This window comes from Crocodylus porosus, unplaced genomic scaffold (genome assembly GCF_001723895.1).
Source record: "Crocodylus porosus isolate Cpor-Errol unplaced genomic scaffold, CroPor_comp1, whole genome shotgun sequence".
NCBI classification, from domain to species: domain Eukaryota; kingdom Metazoa; phylum Chordata; order Crocodylia; family Crocodylidae; genus Crocodylus; species Crocodylus porosus.
The window spans coordinates 26,966,396-26,987,859 of record NW_017728947.1 but is presented as its reverse complement, the minus strand read 5'-3'; the positions used below and the strand labels follow the sequence as shown (position 1 = coordinate 26,987,859).

General features: G+C 39.4%; 1 protein-coding gene across 5 annotated transcripts in view; it reads left to right on the top strand.

The window, feature by feature from the left end:
- LUZP2 (leucine zipper protein 2) overlaps positions 1-21,464 on the top strand; it is a 411,554-nt gene that overhangs the window by 166,252 nt on the left and 223,838 nt on the right. For all 5 annotated transcript variants that reach the window (XM_019551884.1, XM_019551883.1, XM_019551879.1 and 2 more), the window contains exon 2: positions 20,407-20,524. In XM_019551884.1, coding sequence (XP_019407429.1) covers positions 20,407-20,524 — 118 coding nt within the window. The remainder of the gene's footprint in view (positions 1-20,406; positions 20,525-21,464) is intronic.

Sequence of the window (21,464 nt, the reverse complement as noted above, 5' to 3'; positions counted from 1 at the left end):
TTTTGTGCAATCTAATGCACCTTATCATCCCCCAGCCCAGAAGATGTTCTCACTTGAAAAAGATATGATCTATGTGTAACCATCAGATGATTTATCATGTTAATATATCATGTGAATGATAGTTTGGTTGTGTGATGTGTTGGCACATTAGAGCAATACATCAGAGTGAGATGTACTGATAGAATGTTCTAAGTAATGGTGCTTTTCAAAAAAACACACATAAGGGCAGTTTCATTTATAAGTAAAGATACAAAGTCCTGACTTCTTGCAATTCTGCCTTTCCTGTTAACACACACACACACACACACACACACACACTACCATGCTGTACACACACACACACACACACACACACACACACACACTACCATGCTGTACACACACACACACACACACACACACACTACCATGCTGTTCTTCAGAACCTGTAGAATATTCAAGGTCCATAGCACACCTCTTAAATGTCCTTTGTTTTTAGGGGCTTCACTCAGTTTCACAACAGTTAACTATGTTTCATTCAGGAGTTTGTTTCCCACAATTTTTGTTGCTGAAAGTTACCTGTATCAACAATAAATAACCATGGCATTGAGATTTGCAGAGTCATTTTCACTAGAGAAAGGGATCCCAGAATCTTGGGTCAGGGCAGAAAAAGATACTCGATTTCAAACATGGACCACGATGGAAGTTTTCTTTTTGAAATTGGCATTCATGTCTATGCAGAACCTTCCGGATAGTTGCACTGATTTCAACCATCTGCTTGTCTTACAGACATTTCTGGGTGAACTCCATAGATTATCAGTAAAAGGCACTGTGGTTTGGACTTTTTCCATGAGTTTTTATTAACTTTGAATCTAATTTATCCCCAGTGAATGCTGTAGTTTGGTTCAGCAAAAGTATACATTTTCTTTATCATCATTGAATTTTTGTAACAGAATTCTAGGATTATATTAATGTAGCTTGTCACTAGATAGAGAGATTTTTTCCTTGGATTAGTCCAGGTATTGCTACACCTGAATGCTGTGTTTTCTTAAATAACTCTTTTTGTACATTCATGCCATAGATGCTAGAATCTACAGCAGATCCTTACCTAGTTCCAAAAAACCTGTATTGACATGCAAGACTGCAAAATATTCAGTCAGTTGTGGGGATTTTTAGCACTGCATTCAAAAGGAAGATCGAAATTGATATGGATAGTAAAGAAACAGTTCCGTTACCAGAGAAGTTGATGCATATTTTGGGGGAACTCTCCTGTCTTCTATCTTGGGGATGTCTCAAATTACATTCCCAGATTGAATAGGAAGGCCTACCTGTACTACTACTATTGCAACAGTATTTTGGATAGCTGATAAGGAGAGCAAAGCTAACTTAGGTTATGTAGTCACAAAGAGGATTTGAGAACCAGGAAATAGGGGTGGAGAAACTTGTACACGATGGAGTTTGACATTAGAGTTACAAGCAACAAAGCAATCAGTACCAAAGAGAGGGCCTGGAGGGAATGAGGACTATAGTTTTAGGTGATATCATGGGTGTTTAGCAGCCAGATGGTGCCAAACTGTTATCAGGACTTAATCTGACCTTCAGCTGAGGGGCATAAGTTAAGAAAAGACATAACAGATCTTTTTTTCTTGGTACCAAATATGGTGAATTCTGCTTTTGCTCACTCTGAAAGCAGTGCTCTTTCCTATGACATTTCTTATGACGATGGAGTGGAGGAGGCCATTACTGCTTTATTGGCTTTAATAGCTGATGGGCTGCATGATGAGAATTTGAACTTACTGAGGCAATAGAGACACCAGAATTCCCATTACAGAGGGACACGTTTTAAATACTGAAAGCTTTGTTTCAGTCACTCCAGCTACAGATACAGTATAAAGGGGTATCCCTTACCCTACTATAAAAAGTTTTTGTTTCACATTAAGAAGAACAAGCAGACCATTCACGAGTCTTTCTGCCTCAGCCAGAAATAGGAAACTGGACAAGGAATTTGTCTCTGCCATTTGTGCCCAGGACAGGCCCCAACATAGTTGATCTTGAATATATAAAGTGAATTCTATATGGACAGTTACTCAAAAAAACACTGCAGTATATTACTTTCTACTTGGAAATAGAGAGACTGATGTTGTGAAACCAGCAAGCAAAAATGATTTAAACCTTGAACATTTGAAAGTAAAACAAGGCCAATGGCAATGGGGCTATCTGCCACCTAGACCTACAGTATGACTATTTCACTTGCCATGTTGTTGTTGCATGGTTACTATGTTTTTTATATTTTCCTGACTTCTCTGGCAAACTCTGAAAACCAACATGAATAAATCAGGGTTGGTTAGATTGTCACCAGTATGTATGCCATTTCCAAGTAAATGATGCCACTTTACCCAGACAATATAATATACAGCTGGTTAGCTGGTTCTCCCATTTATTGTTATAATTCTGTTATATAGTGGATGCATCTCCACATGCCATTAAGATGATGTGATAAACTGGTGCAATTTGGGCTGGAGTTTATCATAGAACCTTAATGGTACATGTAGATGCTCAGACTGATCATCCCTAGACCACAGCAGTTTAAGCTGGGGCAGAGCGGCCCCAGGCTGCAATGGGACATGGGGGCGGGTAGGGAGGGGTCAGCCCCTGGTTCTGGGAGGTGACATCAGGCAGTGGTGGGGCTGCCTGGGGCATGGGAGTGACCCAGCGTGTGGAGCCCTGTGGCTAGGCAGTAGGTAGGGATCTGGCTTCCTGTTGCCTGGGCCGACCGGGTGCAATGTATGCCCAAGTCAGCATTTATACGTGCACTTACGCACAGTTATTTTTCCTGCCCTAAGATAGTACTGTCCCCTTCAGTACTTTCTTATGGTGGTGAAAATTAATTTTGTGCAGTCTAATAGCATTGTGTGTAGGATGTGATGCTTTACACTGCAGCAAACTAGTCTATGCAGAGTTAAGCACACATGTAGATGCACTCAGCATGACATACTTGCTCGAATAAAAACAATGACCACGTTTTCATGACACGTACAGATTAGAGGGGGGAAAAAGGATAATTGGGTAATGATCAACTGTGACTGGGTCCTTTTAAAGGGTTATTTTAGGTCACTAAGTAGAAGGAAAAAGGGTCAAGCAACAGTACAGTGATGGAGGACAGCTTTGCTAGCCCAATTGTTTATAAAGTGAAGAGAAAGAAGAAAAGATAAATATAGACTGAGTATCAGGGAAAAAAAGTTTCCTAGTATTACGATCCAGTAGACTGTGGAAAATTCTCCCAAAGGCAATGGTAGATGCTCCATTGCTTGAGATATTATGAAATTTAAATGACTGAAATGCTATAAAATATACAGCAGGGAACAATCTGGCCCTGGCAGGGAGATGGACTAGATGATTTGATAAGCCTTTTCTGTCTCTAACTTCTAAATTTCTATAAAAATGTCTACAATCATTTTAATCAACTGCAGGTTTTACATCCTCAGCTGAATATCCTCTTTTTGTAATAGTCAAGGGTAAATCATTTTAGCACTAGAGCATGTGAAAGAAACAAGAGAGTAACAATTATATAGAACAGATTGTTCCATTCAATTCCAGGCAAAAGTATTGTAGAAATTAACATACTACAGCAGTTTTAAGCATTCAGGAAATTAGCTGGTACAGGACAAACCTAATCTAATCATATTTCACAATGGAAAGGTTTTAAATAGGTAGGGAATCACAGTAGAAAATGGAAAACTCTTCTTTCTTCTAAAAGCTTATTTATAGCTTTCCATGAAATAAGTAGCTTAATTGTTCTGTTAAGCTACCCATAAATTACCTGCTCTCCTCTCACACATGACAAAATTCACAATATAAAAATAACAATTATCAAAGTCCAATGTGAATACTTACATATATTAAATCCTTTAAATATATATGTTTCTGCTATTCTTCATTCTTTATACATACAAGACCCTGCATCTCATCTGCTTTCCTACTGTATACCTAAAGAAGCTTTTAACTGTGACCTTTTTATCTCCCAGCCTTTGATTTGTAAAAGCACGGCTGTGTTATTCTGCTTAGATCAACTAGTCATGCTTTTTTCCTGTTGTTTGTTTGTGAATAGTCAGGCCCACTATTTCTGTTGGTCCCTGGTTGTTACATAATTAATGTCATTGATGTCTTTGAAATTTTTACATCAAATTATTCTGTTAACATAAATAGACCTACCCAGGTAATGGCATCTGTGGGAAATTTCCTCTTCTCTTAACACCAAAGTAAATTGCTAACTTAATTCACATAGAATTTTAAAAAGTCTAACTAATAAAAGGGTCATGTGCCATGATTTTACACACACATGCACGCACGCACACACATCCGTGCACACACACATCCGTGCGCACACACACATGCACACACACTCTACTGCTTAAAGATGTTTTCCCAATAATGAGTAGCAGGGAGTTATTCTAGAGACTGCTCAGTGAGAACAAACCCATGATGGCATACTAGACTATATGGTTCATGCACACCAATTCCTATAGGGACAGACAATCTATACCACACTTTAATGATAGCTGCGTATATCAGTTTTCCTTTATGAGATGAACATTTATTATATTTGTTAGGGTGATAATATTTGGATGTTAAGGAGCACTGGATTTGCAGCTGAATAAAAGGCTTTAACCTGTGGCCTAGCAAAAGCTGCTAACCACAAGGCAGAATGATAGCGAAGCCAGGCATTTGCTTATGCTAAGTAACCATCTTAATTGTGTCAACAGTTTTCTGTAAAAAGCAGCAAGTAAATGAGGTGAAGCTTCAGGAATGTGGAAGCTGGTACAACCTAGGATAGAAAAACAGATTGGAATGTGCAAAACAACACGTGATTGGTAACAGGACCTGAGATGAACATACACAAAACAGTCAATGGTGATTGGTGAAGAAGCCTGCAGAAGCTTCCAGGTTTTGGCCAAAGTCCTCCCATTGACCGAAGAAAAGAAGTCAAGGTCTTAGACATGCGCTCGTAGCAAAAAGACATGTAAATGAGTAAAATGCATAGGCAATTCCATGCTAATAAAACAAACAGTAAACAGAGGTGGAGCTTAAGATGGGAGGAGAAATGGGTGGAACAAAAGGAGGGACAGAGGTGGAATGAATGTTAATAAGTATAAACTAAAGTGTATAAATGTGCAAAAAAATATTGTTCAGGGAGGCTCCCTGGTTTGTTGGTTTTTTGGGAGCTAGTCTGAATCTGTCTCCATTCTGAGTAAAGCTGTTGCAAGCAATGTGTGCTGGTGTTTGCTCCGTGCTTACTCTGGCTAATGAGTAACAGGACCCACGGGCAACTGGATCATCATCTCACAAGTTGTTGGGCACCACATGGGGTCAGGGTCTAACAATACTGATTGTGGAAATGATGGTTATTATTATAACAACATAAAACTCTAATAACAAAATTTGATTTCTGATAGTAGGCAGCCAAATTCTGCAACCAAAGAATGTAGACTGTTTAATAATTTAAGTGAGATTACAAGCTTCCTCTACTATATAGGAGCCTGGCTACAGGAGAACTATCAGGGACATGCTTTGGGGGATTTATATGGGAGACTGTTATGTACTGGAACCCACTTCATAAAAGGCATGTAGGATTTCAGCCCTCAGGAGTGTTTTTTTGAGGGTGGGCACTGAGCTACACTACTTTCTAAACCCATTCTGTACAGGTGGGGAACATAGGCTATGAGGGGTGGTGAGGGTGGGAAGGAAGAGAGGCATTGCTTGCAAACCAGTGACTGAAATAATATCAGAACAGTTCCATAATGCAGATGAGGATTCTCATCTTCACCCTCTGTTGTAAATCCTTCACACAGACAAAATAACTGTGAGGTGGAATAGATTTGATCCATAATTTAATATATGAAGGGGAGTATAGTGATTCTCTGTGCTTACTTATACAATGGTTCTGGATTCAGGCTGAATCCAGATGTGGAGGCATGTGTGGTTTGTGACATTGCAAACCTCTTTGTGACACCACAAACTGCATGTCCAGTGACCCACATTGCATATTTGGGAGCAAAATGTGTTTCATGCTGAAGTGCAGGGGAAAAGTTTGCTAGTGGGAAATCCTGGAAGCAAAAAAACTTGCAAAAAAAAAAAAGCGGCGTGGCACACATCACAGGAGCATGTAAAAGTCTCACTTCTCCTGGGAGATACTCTGGCTGCTGACTTTAGTTCTGCCCTGACTTTAGTTCTGCCCTGGCTCCTTCAGCATGCTGGAAGCCAGTGGGGAAACAGCAGTTTCCCTAAAGCGCGACATGTTCCCCTGCTCCAAAACACACATGCAAGGGCATGCACAGTGGCAAAAAGTAGCAGCATAAATTTGTGCCAACACATTTTTGCAGCTGCTAGTACACACCCCTGCATGTGAGGATGCACCCAGATAATTCAACAAAGTAAATGGAACTGACAGAATTAGCCAGTAGGAAATCCTGAGTCAGGGATGGGGCATAAGTCCTCTTCCTCATAAACAGGCATCTCAGTTTAGGATTCTGACCTATAGATATTCTCCTGGAGTTAGATGCCTAAGTCAGGTCAGCCCTTTCCTAATGAAAAAGCAGAGAGAATTACTCTTTTTACCTAATAGTTTAGTAGTTATGTTTTAAAATCCTTAATCTGTGCCCAGTTGTCCAACATATTAGGGGAGTGCCATAAGCTCCAGGCCACTCAGTATTTTGGATGCAGCCTGCCTCGATGGAAGCTTTGCATAAATAATTTGTCCAGTCAGAGGAACCCAAAGGGAGGAAGATAGGGAACAGTTGAAGGAATGAGGGCAGTGCCACCACTTTCTCTGGCTGAGCAAGATGCCCCATGCAGCCACTCTTTCAGCCTGGAGCAGGACAGGAATAGCTATGGGGCTCCCCCAAGGCAGGGTCAGTTGGACTGCAGCAGCAATTAAAAGCAAATTCCCCCTTCTTGCACCTGCTTCCTACTCAACTCCCCAGTGTCTCCCACAGGCCTGGGGGCTCAATCATACCTCACCCTCGCTGTGGTCTAAATCCTAGATCCACATAGGGGATCAACCTGCCCATCTTGCATCTTTGTTCTCTTTTTATTCCAGGGATCTGAGGCAACTTGGTAATGTCAGGAATTTGGTGGTTATGTGAGTCACAACCTGCGGTCATGTAGCTATCAAGAAATTCTTAACACTGATGTGGTTAGAGAGGATTTTCAGCACCACGGAGGTACCTAAAGTAGCAAATAAGCACCTGAATTTCTTTGTAGAAATTTACTAGGGTTTAATTAAAAAAAAATGGATGCTCTTTCATCCAGTACAAACATGAGTTTAAGGGTAACGTATTTGGTGATGAATCTGCGTCCTGGTCTGAGTACTCTACCTTGTAGGGCCTTTCCTATTTTTGCAGGATGATTTTTGACCATCTATAAGCATGGCTGGAGCTGAGATGGTATCTGAGCTTCTGAGATCTCATGTTGCTTCTTTTGGTTTTTTTAATAATTTTAAAGGTTGTTTCTACTTCCATTCCTACAGCATTACCGTCTGCCTCTTGTAGTACAGATTGTTTGATAAGTGGGTACTAGTTTATGATACCAACTCTAAATTACTAAGATATGGAACAAGCTTTCATGAAGGCCCATGACCCTTTTATCAGTTAGACTTTTTAAATTTTATGTGAATTAAATTAACTTACTTTGATAGTAAGAGTGTCGCGATGAACCCGGCGGAGCTGGCAAGCCAAGCTCGGGGTCGCGGTCACGGTGGGTTGGCCGGGTGATGGCTATTGGCACGGACAGGTGGGATTAGCGGCTGCAGAGTCTGAGAGTCGGAACCGGAGAGGGTTGAAATGCAAAGATTTATTTTGACTTACGCTTTTCGGTGTAGGCAGAGAAGTCTTCAGTTACCGTTGCAAACGTATGAACAACAACACAACAAAGGGGTCTGTTGGCCCACGAGGTTCAGTCCGAAGACCTAGTCCCAGGGCTGATCAACAGCTCATTAATGGGTAATACAATGATAAAATGAACTGTAACGCGCAGATGATGAATCGCGTGACGCCAGTCCAAGGTGGCGGACAATCAGGTGGTCGAAGAGAAAGCCGAGGTCGGAAGCCAGGAGATGATGCAGCTGAGACGTCAGGTCAGAAGGGTAAGCCAAGTCGTAGTCAGTGGAGGAGGCCGAGGTCAGTGATCTGGAACCGGGTTATAACAGAGTCCAAAGGGTGATCCGAAATCGTAGCCGTCAGTCAGTACCGAGAGTAATCAGAAGCCAGGCAAGCGTAATATATCGAGTGATACGAAAGAACCAACGACAAGAGCAAAGGAGGAGATCTGTAGGCCCTAAAGCCTGACTGAGAGACAGTCCCTGCAACAGCAGCCTCTGCTCTCAGCTAGCGTGATCTCGCCCCAAGGGAGGGGCTCACAGAACTTTTATATCAATTTGGTAGCCAATCAGCGTGCTCTCCGCAGAGAAATTTCTAGTCCGATTACCTCATGTCAGGTTCTGACTGAGCATGCTCTCAGTCAGAAGCTGACACAATCTGAGCATGCCTCTGTGGGGAAAGTAGGTCAACAATGATTGACAGGTCCACAGGTTACCCGGGGGCAAGGGCTGGGTGAGCTGTGGAACTTTCCACTCACAGAGTCAAACCATGCATGTCAGTCCAACTCTTCTGTGCTGGCAGCAGATACTCAAAATTTTCTCTGACAAAGAGAAGGGGGGATTTTCCACAGATGCCATTACCTGGATAGGTCTATTTATGTTAATAAAAAAAATTGATGTAAAAATTCCAAAAACATCAATGACATTAAATTATGTAACAGCCAGAGCCCAACAGTAATATTGCACCTGACTGTACAGAAAGAAACAAACAGGAAAAGAGCATGACTAGTTGATCTAAGCAGAATAACACAGCCATGCTTTTACAAATCAAAGGTTGGGAGATAGAGGTCACAGTTAAAAGCTTCTTTAGGTATACAGTAGGAAACCAGAAGAGATGCAGGGTCTTGTATGTATAAATAATGAAGAATAGCAGAGTGAAATAGAGTAGTGCCATCTTTTAGATGTTTCTGTAAGAGATTTCAGACTGAAGACAAAATCTTTCATGGCAGCAGTGAGACATCTGTTTTACCCTTATGTGCAGGGGATTCGATTTTTTCTTAGCCCATATTTAAAAATCAGAAAAAGCTCTAGGATTTTTTTACAGGTGTTTAATATCCTCAATTTCAAGATAAACCTTTAAAAAAACAGTAGCCTAGGACAGTTGTGCATGTACAGCTAGAGGAAGAAGGGGGAGCCTTAAATAGCACATTGTACAGTATGAAGATATATTTGCTTCTTAGCAGGTATGATTAACTACTTGGTCCTTTAGGCTGCAATTTTCAAAACCTCTTTGGGATGAGGATGTTTAATTAATGTTAATGAGAATAAATTTTTAATTTTAAATTAATTTTAATGTGTAATTTAATTTTAATGTGAATGCTACAAATCCACTGGGAGGTTTTTTAAAACTTAGTTGTTTATAGTGTATTTGTCACTGAAAGGGTGTCAGTCATCACTTGTTTTGGTGAATACAGGTGGATTTTACACAGTGAAAACATGAACATGACCCATGTAGTAAAAAATAATTAGTGTTACAAGAAAAATCCATACAAAATAATTACAGTGATCATAATTCTCTATTGCCTTATAGTGCATTGGAAACCTAGACAGTAATACAAAGGTGCAATTGGAATAGGGTTAGGTGGTCAATGCTGTGTTGTTCTCAAAAGACAAAGGAGTTAAGCTAATAGGATGATAAAGCTTGTTTATTCAAAGAGCTCTCTTAGCTCCCTCATCTGCTGTGCTCTCCCTTCCTTTCCCAGGCCAGTGTAACAATTTATACCTAAAACTCTTAAAGGTATCCACACGTGTACTAGATTTAATTTAGTTAATACCGTTAATAGCAATGAAGATGTAGCAGCACAGGCTTCATGAGACCACAAGACAAGTCCAGAATTCCCAGGAAGTTTCCCAGGCTGAGGCCCACAATGTGCTGAGACCCACAATGCTACTTTTTTAAACGCTAATATTAGCTGATCTGATTGGATTAGCTGGCATAGGTGTGTATACTGTGTAACAATTACACCTTTGGATTGCTGCATGCATGTGCACTCTATAGTCACTTCTACTTTACCAAAATAGTAATAAATCAGGAAGGTCGTATTTAAATATGTTTTATATATTGTCCTATGTAAGGAATGGGTTTAAACTGATGCTTATGGGCTATCTTAAATTAGGGCCTCCATGATATTGCACATGTTATGTCATTTCAGAAGTAAATGCAGCTGGGATGAAACCTCATAATCCACTGAATGACGTTATCTCTTTTTAGTAGTGTAAGAGTGATGCTGTAGCCATTGATGCTCCACAAATTATGCTAGAGGCAAGGATTTCTTAGGGTGGTATCATTTATTGGTAGTTGTGACAGTGTTAGACAAGCTTTAAAATGTAAGACATTCTTCGTGCTTTTCATATCAAAGGTGCTCATTTTAAAATTAAAATGATGTTTTTCCTTAATAGCCAGCTTTGTCAATTCAGCCTGGGAATTCAGAATCAAGCAGAATTCTTTTGTTCGTATATCTCAACATATAAAAGAAAAATCTTCAAGCCAAACTGTGTTCACATATATATCTCTGTAACCAAAAACATCTTCAAATGATTGCCCTGGTGACAGTTCTGCAATCCTATGGCTTTCAAGTCTAAAATGTCAGAGTTTAGTAAACAATTCTTTTCACAATACACAAAAAGGGATAGAGCCCATCCTGCATTTAACTCAGTTGGCTCTTCTTTTATAACAATAAAAAAACAAACAAATCTTGAAGTCAGCAGTTATAATTCTGAATACATATAGAGAGCCTATCTATTGAGCAAGAAGGAGCCATTTTTCATAGTATTTTTTCAGAAGATAAGTCTACTTTTAAAATATAATTTGCACACACAGGTTTTGAAAGAAAAAAAATCATGGGTTTAGCTTGTGTCTCAAATGTAGCTGTCACCACGAAATTCTTCTCCCAGAGAACATCGCTATTTGTTGAGGTAAGCATCCAGCTGAGTCTTAATTGTCTCGTAAAGGTATAGAGTCTAATGGCCTTGAAATTATACTTCAATTTTCTACTGTACTTGTTTGCGTTGCACCCAGTTTATACACCCCCCAAGAAAGAAAAAAGGTTATAGAAGGCATATTTCAAAGACAGGTATTTTAATCCCAGTGGACAAACAAAATCAATTTTCCTTTGTCCTAACACCATGCACATTATTCAGTAGGAAGCAAATTGAATCCTGATTTTAAAGACTAAAATCCAGCTTATAAAATTTAAGAAAATAACAGTCAGAGGTAGAGTGATCTCCAGGGACACAAGCCTCTCTAGTTACAAGGTACCTGTCTCCACTACCTACTGAATATTAGAAGCTGTAGAAATTTTGAAGTATATTTGTTTGGACACAGCAGTAAGAATAAAAGAAAAGTCAAAACAGCTGTGCCAAGTTTAAAACTATCTGAGAACAACATTCCACGACAAGATGACATTTAGATTTACACAGACCCCAGATCGATAAATCAAGGACAAACTAAACAACTGCAATTACAATGTTACAAATGACCTCCCCCTATTGGAATACTGCCAAATGTCATTGCTATGTTTCCCTTCATTAATATAGATTCTGTATGGTAGTCAGACCATTGCAAAGTGATATTTTATGTCTTCATACTTGTCTTACTAATTTTAACAGCTATAAATGGAGATTCTGATTCATTAATGAAACTTCTATATCCCAGGCAGGCTGTAAGACTGGGTGAATAACTGAATTAAAAGCCCTGGCAAGCCATTCAAGTACAGAACTTTAGCTATTTCTTAAATTACATGTGCCTGCCTAAATGACTTATTCCATATGCACAGTACATATCCTGATAATGTAAGTTTATTTTGCAGAATGGAGTAGGTGGACATTCAGGGAGCCAGAGTCAACCAGGGGTATACCTCCATACATTATAAAAGAATTTAAACTTTTACTGGAATTAGCTTATTGTGCTTCAAATTATTTTGCCAGATGTGGAGAGAGGATCTTGAGAATTACTTACTTTCTAATGTCCTAGGGGTATTGGTAGGAGTTGAGGGGACTCAGTGGATGTAGCTGTATGAGATGCTGTACTGCTGCTCTAATTAGCTCTGCACTGTCTATGCGTGCGGCACTATTAGGTGGTGCTATTAATCAACAATGGCACTAGCTGCAACTTTCCTTTGACTCAAATATTTCTAACTGCTCTTCCTTTTATGTGTACATTTCTTTCTTTCAATTTATGTGGGGCTGATCTTTAGAAAACTGTCACCCCAAAGAACCACTTATTACAGTAGTTTCTCATTAGCTGTTGATAACTGTATTTATGCATTGTTTAACTGTGACTGCAAATGTTCTTTCTTCAACTTAAACTAGTTCCTTAGGCTGGAAATAGATGTTGCCAAATCAATCTGAACAGCTGTGCTGGAATATGTCCCACCACAGCTGATCCACTTCTTTGACAAAACAAAGATTGCCTTTACTCCCACCTATTGATCTTGTGGAACAATGGGTGACATGCTTCCTACTTCCATGGATGTGCCCCCAGCAATCACCAGGGCATATCTCTGGAAATGGGGAAATTTAGAGACCCCCACTTTCAGGAATGCACCTCCAGCAATCTCCAGAGCACATCTCCAAAAGTGGAGAAAGCAGGGGTTTCCTGCTTCCAGAGACATGTCTTGGAAATCTCTGGAATCAGGGAAATGTGGAAAGGTGAACCCATGGTGGCTGGACTCCAGGTTGCTCATGCTGTCCCACTATAAAGCTAATAGATGTTTGCCGTAAGGAAAAGGGCAAAAATTATTACTAATATTGCAACCACAATTTTGGGCGTTTACGGTGCATCAAAGAGTATGGACATATATTTGACTTTGCTTTGACATAAAAAAAAAAAATATGGTGCCACAAAGGTGACAAAAGCTGTCTGTTTCTACCCTTAGTTTCCAAAAGTGTTGCTATTTATTACAGTTTGGCTAATACTACAACAGTAAAATGAAATAAATATGCAAATATACTTTTGGATAGTTATTGAATTAATTTTAGACATATTCATTCTCTTTTTCAATTAATTTTTTGAAAAGAATCAAGCAATTGACTTTTAGTAGCATAAACCTGTGCTTGAAAATGAATTTTAATCTTATTCTGTTCATTCCTTCCAGGAGATATATTTTATATTCACTTTCTGCAGTTACTCTCATCCAGTAATTTTGCACCCCCTCCCTTTAAATACCTCAGGAAAGTGTGTTAAAGCAAGAGCTTATGGCTTTGCTTCTCTTCCAATTTAAGCAAAAGCAGACATGCTTTATCTAACCAAGAATTCTAAGAGTTTCACTTAATCAGGGAACAAAAATGATACAAAATTATTTGTGAGACAAGTTTCAAAGTAGTAACATAGCTAAAATTCCTAATTATGGTCCTTTAAGAGAGCACTTTTATGAAAATGTTGTGGAATAATTCTGAAAGCTAGTACATTTGTAGAAACCATGATCTGTTCTTAATTGCTGAATGGGAGAACTGTATATGATAAATTAGGACTTTTCTTTATACTTTATAAATGGGGGTATGAAGTCAGTGGTCTTCCTCTCATGGAGGGGAGAGAAACATTTTAGAAGGAAGGATGCATTTTTAAGGCTCAATATTAGCATTGGACAACTCAGCTTGTTCACAGCAGCAAGATTTGCTAGTCTGGGGAGACCACTGTATTAAAGTATATTGCTTTCAGTACCTCTAATTAAAACCAGCTCAGAATAAACTAGACTGTGTTTCTGCACTGTACTGTGCTGGCCATCCAGATATGTGTGGATGGCTAGATGTATCATTTCAACTGGAATACTTGGAAACTAACTTTGTTTGATTAGCCAGGAGTAAGCATTTGGGTACACTGGAAGTAATGTTCTCCCATAGAAGGTAACCAATAGTTTTAGGCACTTCACCCTGCAGAGTTCCCAATAGTAACACCACCTATAGCTTAGCACCTGGAGTGTAAGTGTGATGTTGGCAGAGGGTAGGGGGGAGGGTGTTTTTTCACCTTGGAAACAATAATGGTGATGACAAGGCTTTTCCTCCCTCTTAGGTAGGAAGGGAGGTGCCCCTGTATCTGGAATACGTCTTCTAGGATGGATAGGTAATGTCTACACAAGTCTTTTCCTGCTGCATTAAGGCACCCATTGGTATAGTGCTGGTCGGAGTCTTCTGATAAGGAAATGCTGCCACTTTTTTTTAGATGTACAGGAGAGTTTTTACGAGAAAGATGGTTGTTTCAGGTTGTCTTCAGACTTGCTGCAACTATTACACTGGAATCACATTTCCAATCTTTTCTTCATAATTATAAAGCCTAGAAATTATACATTTTTTTGTTTAATAAGACACAACACTCTACTCTCTTTTCATGTGACTAGAAATCACAGTCCTAGCTAGGGACCTATCAGCTTCAATCCTGCTCCACTCTTTGGTGATCTGTAGCAACACACTACAAATGCTATCTTACTGGTGCAATATTTTTTGTACTCGTTTGCACTCTTAAAAGGCAGAAAGCCATGAGTATGTTCATTGTAGAAAAACCATGAATGTGTTAATTGTAGGAGCACCAGAATAACAGTAGTTCTCCCCTTTTGAGCTCAGTTTTCTTTTCCTTTGCACTGCACCTGCGTGGACATATTTTTGGCCTTAATTTTCAGAATCTTAACAAATATCTCAGGAATTATTGTTACATTTTTCTCCTTAATCCCAGGTTTTTCAAACAATATATCTCCTTCTCTTTCCCCTGCCCCCCACACCTCCTGTCTGTCAATATTCATTCTAACAAACAAAAATATATTCCATCAGAGTCCTACATACACTACGTAGTCAGCCACCCCTGCCAATCAGCACTGGAAAGCTACGTGTCCTTTTCCCATGAGAAGCAGGACTCAGTTCATTCTGTGACTCTGCTTGGCAGGTTCTTTCCTGGCAGAAATTGATTTTTACTGTGGAGCGTTTTTTTGATATACTGGAAGAGGGAAACAAATGAGCAAGAATAGTTTTAGTTAGAGATCCTGATTCATTTATATGGGTGAATATCAGAACACAGTGAATTTACCATTGTGGAAATAATGTAATTTGCTACCTAGTACAGATGGTCATTAACTAAACATTGAACAAAATTGTATGAGAAATTTCATAGGCTACTTTACAGTGATTGTTTAAGACAGGGGATTACCTGGTGCAGTTTGTCTTTTGTGTATTTTTTTCACTGTAAATCAGGTCATGACTTTGGGTGCCAGGAGATACTATCAAGTCTGATATGTTGTTTCTGATGCTTAAAAAGGAATGAAAGCAATAGTCTCCTTGATTAAACTAACCAGAGGCTGTAAGTAGAAAGAAATTTGCTGCTGACTGCTGCTCCACAAATTATAGTAGGCTGCATCCTTTGAAGCTGGTCAGGTTGGTTATACACAATGTTCCTAGGTCACCCAGCTATTTAATAGCGTTGCACACCTTGTTAAAAATTGCATGCAATTGTGATAGCCACTTAAAGGAGAAAGTTTTTTTCCATAGAATGTAAATGCAGGGAAATTGACTTTTTTTGCATTTACCTTTGAACACTAGTATTCAGCAAGTAAATTACTACCCAGAATATTTCCTGAAGTAATTTCAGGAAAAATCTGAAACAGATTCCCAGATTTGACCATTGGTGAACTGGGAATTTAAAACATTTGAGTGTGAATATTGTGGTTTAAACCTACGATGTGTCTTGACACTGGCCTGTATTTGTGATCGGCATTTGCCAACATGTTTTATCCTGGTAAAGATAACAGGATTATTTGTGTGAATAAGGCTTGTGTCTGACCTCTGTCTTCCCACCTCTTTATAGACAGAGTGTCTTGCACAGCGTGCTCACTTGATCTAAATTTTTTTTTTAACCCTGTGGATGGTTCATATCGAAGCTCCCTCTGTCAACCTGAAACCAGAAGTAATTTAAATTAAACAAGTTTCACCCACAGCTTCCAAGGAAACTCAAATTAGATCAAAACTACAAAGGAATAAAGTATCTTGCTAAAGTTTGTAATATTGACTTTAAAGATGGGTTTTTATCTGAGAGTTAAAACCTATTCATAGAAAATAACATTTGTACTAGACTGGTTTGAAAATGTGCCATTTTTCCTTTGGCAAGAAACAGAACTTACACTGAAAAAAATCTAGCCAGAATTGGTGCTAAGGCACCCCATAGACATTGTAGTTTAAGTATATTATGTCCCCATTCTCCTCAGTGGCCTAACTAAGCTCCTTGGCTAAACTCTCCCAGTCTTGCCTCTTTCTGAGTATAGACCCTATTAGGGTTGCCAACCCTCCAGTATTGCCCAGGAGTCTCTAAGAATTAGATAATAGATCTCCAGGAGATTGCTGAGAGTCACCTGGGGGATAAATGATCGGGTGTTCATTAAAATAAATATTAAACGTTGAATCCAATTTATACAGGAGTCCGGTGAGTTTTAAAAATGTATTAGTAATGTGCACTTGCCTTTCTGATATAAAGTCTACACATTGTAATCCATGACTGGAACAGATTCAAGCAGAGTTGGCACCCCTAGACCCTATATGAAATAGGATGTATATGTCAGCTGCAGAACCTTTCTCCTTAGAGAAGACTAGAAGCATAGGCCCAACTGTGATGAATGTGAGTGATACCTGGGGTGTATGTTGTTCATAGTGCAGCCAGCACAGATCCAGGGTTTGGCAAAGGGGGCGTGGATGCACTACCCCATACTGCAGTGATGGCTGCACCTCTTCCCAGCCTCCTCTCTGCCCCCAAACCAGTGCAGGCAGTCTGTGCCCTGGAAGCCTATGGGGACTTTTTTTAAAGACCAAAACCCAGGTAAGAATTCCTTTACTTTCCCCTCAGAGCTTAAACATGTCCTTTTCCCTCCCTTCCTTCCCCTGGTGTGCCAGGGGAAGCATCCAAACCTAGGTGCCAGTCAGCCCACCTGGAATGGGCAGGAGCAGCCCTGAAGTTTCCCCCTCCCCTGGGAGAGTGAGAAAAGCAGCAAGGCCAGGCAAGGAACAGGGGTGGAGAGACAGGGAGAAGGGACATGTCTCCGAGCTCTGAGGGGAAGGGAGGGCCGATTCTCACCTGCTTTGGGGATTTTTAATAAGTCCCAGAGGCTCCGGTGGCACAGTCTAATCTGAAAGCAGGGTGCAGACATGCCACTGTATTTTGCTCTGGATCTGCCCTGCAAGAGAAGCCTGTTCTTAGATGGCCTGGATTTGCAAATGGGGAAACTGGTCTGAATAAGAATAAGAAGCCTCCTGAGCTGGAAAGCAGGTTGAATAACAAGAAGAAGCCTTCCGAGCTGGGCTCTGATGCTTTCTGGGTCTCAAAACAATTTCTAAAGGAAAGTAGGTTGGCTCTTTTCTTTTCCTGCAACTCCAGAGGGAAGCTGATCTGCCTTAGCTTGTAGTGATGCACCAAATAAAAGAGCCCAAATACACTCGTGGGCTAGCTTTTTGTTTTCTAACAAGTGTCCGTAATATGTTTCCTTTTTAAAATAAGCATACTTGTTTTATGAGGTCTTTTTATCATCATATAATTAGTCACAGGGACCCCAAGAGAGGTAATGGATGGGTTTGGTCAGACATGTAGTTACAAGGAAGTGGGAGAATAGGGGTGTTGTAGCAGGTCCCTATCTAAGAGTGAAAGACTTATGAAATTCCACTGCCCAGATGAGCAAGGACAGGCTTGGGGTCTTCACTCAGAATGGAAAGAAGGGACCACAGAGGTAGAAGCACCCATGTAATGATGACACATCCAAACCACGAATCTGAGGCACTAGAGCAGCATTTCCTATTCACTATTTTAAAAATGTCATTTATTAATTTTTTTTTATTTGCTTCTTCTGGTTTTCATTCAGAATTCAATGTTTCAGGCAGTCAGGTTTTTTTTAAAACAAATAGTAAAAAAATTCCAAAAAACTAAGCAACCTTGGTTTTCCCATCCCTTTCTCTCCCCTCCCCAGAAAATCCAGTTATGTCTCAATAGTTAGTTTATTTCAGTTGCATTTTATTTCTGTATTCTGTACATTGTCCTTAGCCTCTCAAGATTTCCCTATCATTTTATTATAGATTGAAGGAATTTCTCAGGTCCCCTCCACTCTGTAGTTATCGTCTCAGCTTTGAAGTCTGTCTGTGACTTAGTGTGTACGCATCCTCAGCTCTTTGTAAAGATTAGCTACAATGGACCTGTTCTGACCTGATGGTATACCATTGGGTATATCAGCTAGGGGAAGTTTACTTCAAGGTTAATGTTTACTTAAAGTGCTGCCTGTACACTATATGTAAAATTTTTGTTCGTTTTGTTTCTGTCACTCGTATCCTACTGATGGGTTTGCTGTTCCAGAGGGCATTTTCCTCTCCCAGACACCAGAGCAGATGCAGTAAAGATACATTTTCCTAACAATGTCTTTACAGCCTATTCTTAACCTCCCACTCTCTCACTTGCTGTCACTGATACCATCTGGCATATAAATGGATGTTCTCCCACACTCAGTCCCTCTCTGTCTTTCCCCCTCTCTCTGCCACACTTTCAGGCAATCCCATTGCTGTAAGGATGACTTTAAGCACCACCCTTTTTATTTCAATAAGGCTTTTCTGATTGTTTAAATACTATTTCAAGTGAATTGCGTCCTTGCAAAAGGTGCTGGATTGGCAGCCTTCTAACTGAAGACCCAGTTTTAACCTCAGATTAAAAACAAGCAGGACAGTTGTCATGACAGTTTATACAATGGCCTCCAACTAATGCACCTCGATTCTTACCTGACAAGGAATCACCATTTGTACTGAGAAGAATAGCTCAGTCTCCATAGACATTCATTCCTTGACCTATCAAATGAGACTGTCAACTAGTGTCCTTGGTGTTGATTTTTGCGCTGTATACCAACTGACCTGAGATGACAAACTAATTTCATATAGGCCATCGCACAAATAGTAGCAGCTCTCAAGGAATTTAAGCTGTCTCTCTGCTACAGTTTTCTAGTGATGCCTGCCATTGCGGTATCTGAGCACACAAAGGGAAGTTACATGCGCTCGGTAACTCCTGAGCTGGATCTGTTCCATATTAAACACATAAGACAGTATGGATGGTTATTCTTATTTTCAAGGTTTGTGTAAAGCAGACAGGTCTAATATTAGGGACAAAGTTGGAAGCAAAAGCAGCCTTTGCTTTTTTTTTTCCAGAGAAAAAAGAGAGCAGTTTATACTCCATATGGATTGACTCCACTTTTATCCCTTTTTATACCCTTTTTGCAGTATTTTTAAAAAATGTTTCTTCTATTCTGCCCATATTGAGATTTTGGTTTTTCCTTGCTCTAGATCCAGAAATATTAGTGGAGTTTTATTCCTCCTTTGAGGATTCCTGAAATGCCATTTGCTATTGATCTTATACATGGAAATGGAAGACAAAGGTACTATTGCCACAAACCTGCTTGAAAGTTCAAGTCAGAGGCATTTGTATGAAAAGTAGATTTTGTCACCAGTAGGACAGAGGTGACCTATGTGTATTTACAGGAAACAAGTTGTTATATTACAGAATAAAACTTCAGGGTTTTTTTCACAGTTGCTAGAGATAATTACAGAAATTATGATCCTTGTTAAAAAGATGGCAGATCTGATATTTTTAGACTGTTTCTAGAACCACATCCGTAAAATGTTGGTAAAGTAAGCTGAAGATAATACTTGTTTACATTTGGGTAAATTTCAATACCGTTTCAAAATATGTGCTGCCTTTTTTCCAGCTAAAATTATTTGTGAATGAATTCACAAACGGTCCCTTTGGGCCCTTTGGGCCACATTTTTGTAATATTCCCCTCTGCTCTGACAGAAAAAAATTCCATCTTTATATGATACAAAAGGGGTGAAATTGAAAATTCAAGTAAGTTTGAACCACCTTTTCTGCAAACCACACTGTCATGCAAAACCTCATATGCTGCATAGGTCAATGGTTCACACAAGCAAGGAGAAGGATATTGTAACAACCTGCAGCTTGTGTAAGATACAACATCTTTTGTTCCACAATGAAGCCATCAATTGGTTCCTGGCGGTGCTATGATCTGAAGATTTGTACACACAGATATAGCATTTTACAATTTGTTATAAAACATATCAGTTCCTGATATGGAAAATGGAAGACATTTGCTAAGAATGATTACATAGAAAGGAGGAGAGGATGAGGGAACCCAAAATAAAACAAAATCTCTTTTTGTGATGTGGGAATGGATCCTGCTTCTAACTGACTGAAATTGGATGAATTATGTTTCTGATACCAAATGCCTTTTCAAAGTACCTCGTTCCTGTACTTTCTGTGTTAGACAGGGCTACGAAGAACTGGAAAGACAGCTGAAAGAAGTTTTTAAGGAAAGAAGCAACATCCTCCGTCAACTGTCAAAGACATCAAAAGAACTTGAGGGAATTAAAGTAAATCTCCAGGTTAGATTTACATTCTTGTCTCCATTACATAGTATTACTCACTTGATTTCACTGGAATTAGAATATTTATCTTACTTGTGACATATGAATAATTGGTAACTACTGACCCTTGCTCTTTGTTTTTTGATGCTTGTACAGATTTAAAATATTATATAATTTTAGAAAAATATGGGTAGCATTACAGATAAGTAAAGTATTAACCATATGAATTCACAATATGTCTGTTTACTTCTGTATCACACACTTGTAATCTGACGAGGTTATGGAGAAATCATTAAGGAGAAAAACATACTGGGGTAGGAGAGAGGAAAATAATTAATTGACTTTCTAGAATACCCTTTTATTCACATAGGCAAATTGTTACTCAGTGATGTAGTTGTGACCATGTTCACAAATTGTGTCTTCACTGCAGAAACAACTTACATTATCTACTCTCAAGTTAATCTCTCTGAGGTTGAGTAAGCTAGAGTGGACATACTACATTACTGCAAAGTCATTTGTTTAAATGGACAGAATAATTGTTTTAAGACTTGTTACATTATTCAGCTTTAACTTTTAGCTAGTCAAGTAAGCTAAAAACATGACAACACTTGAAGGAAAGGTTTTTGTGAGTGGAAAGAACTTAACTTAGGGACAATACTTGAGTTAACTCTGCCATAAGGACAACTGCTCAGAATGGAAAAAGGATTTACAGTCTTGCCTCAGATTTATATACAACTGCTGTCACCTGTTACCAAAAGGGAGCAACAGTTCTGGCCTCATGAAAACAGGGTTCATAAAGCAATTTTGAGAAAATTATTCTGGCGCATATCCACAAGGGGCCAGCAGGGGAGATTATGCTTAGAGGCAACCAACACAGGTTCATTAGCAGCAGGTCCTGTCAGACCAACCTGGTGGCCTTCTATGACCAGATCACCAAATCCTTAGATGCAGGGGTAGC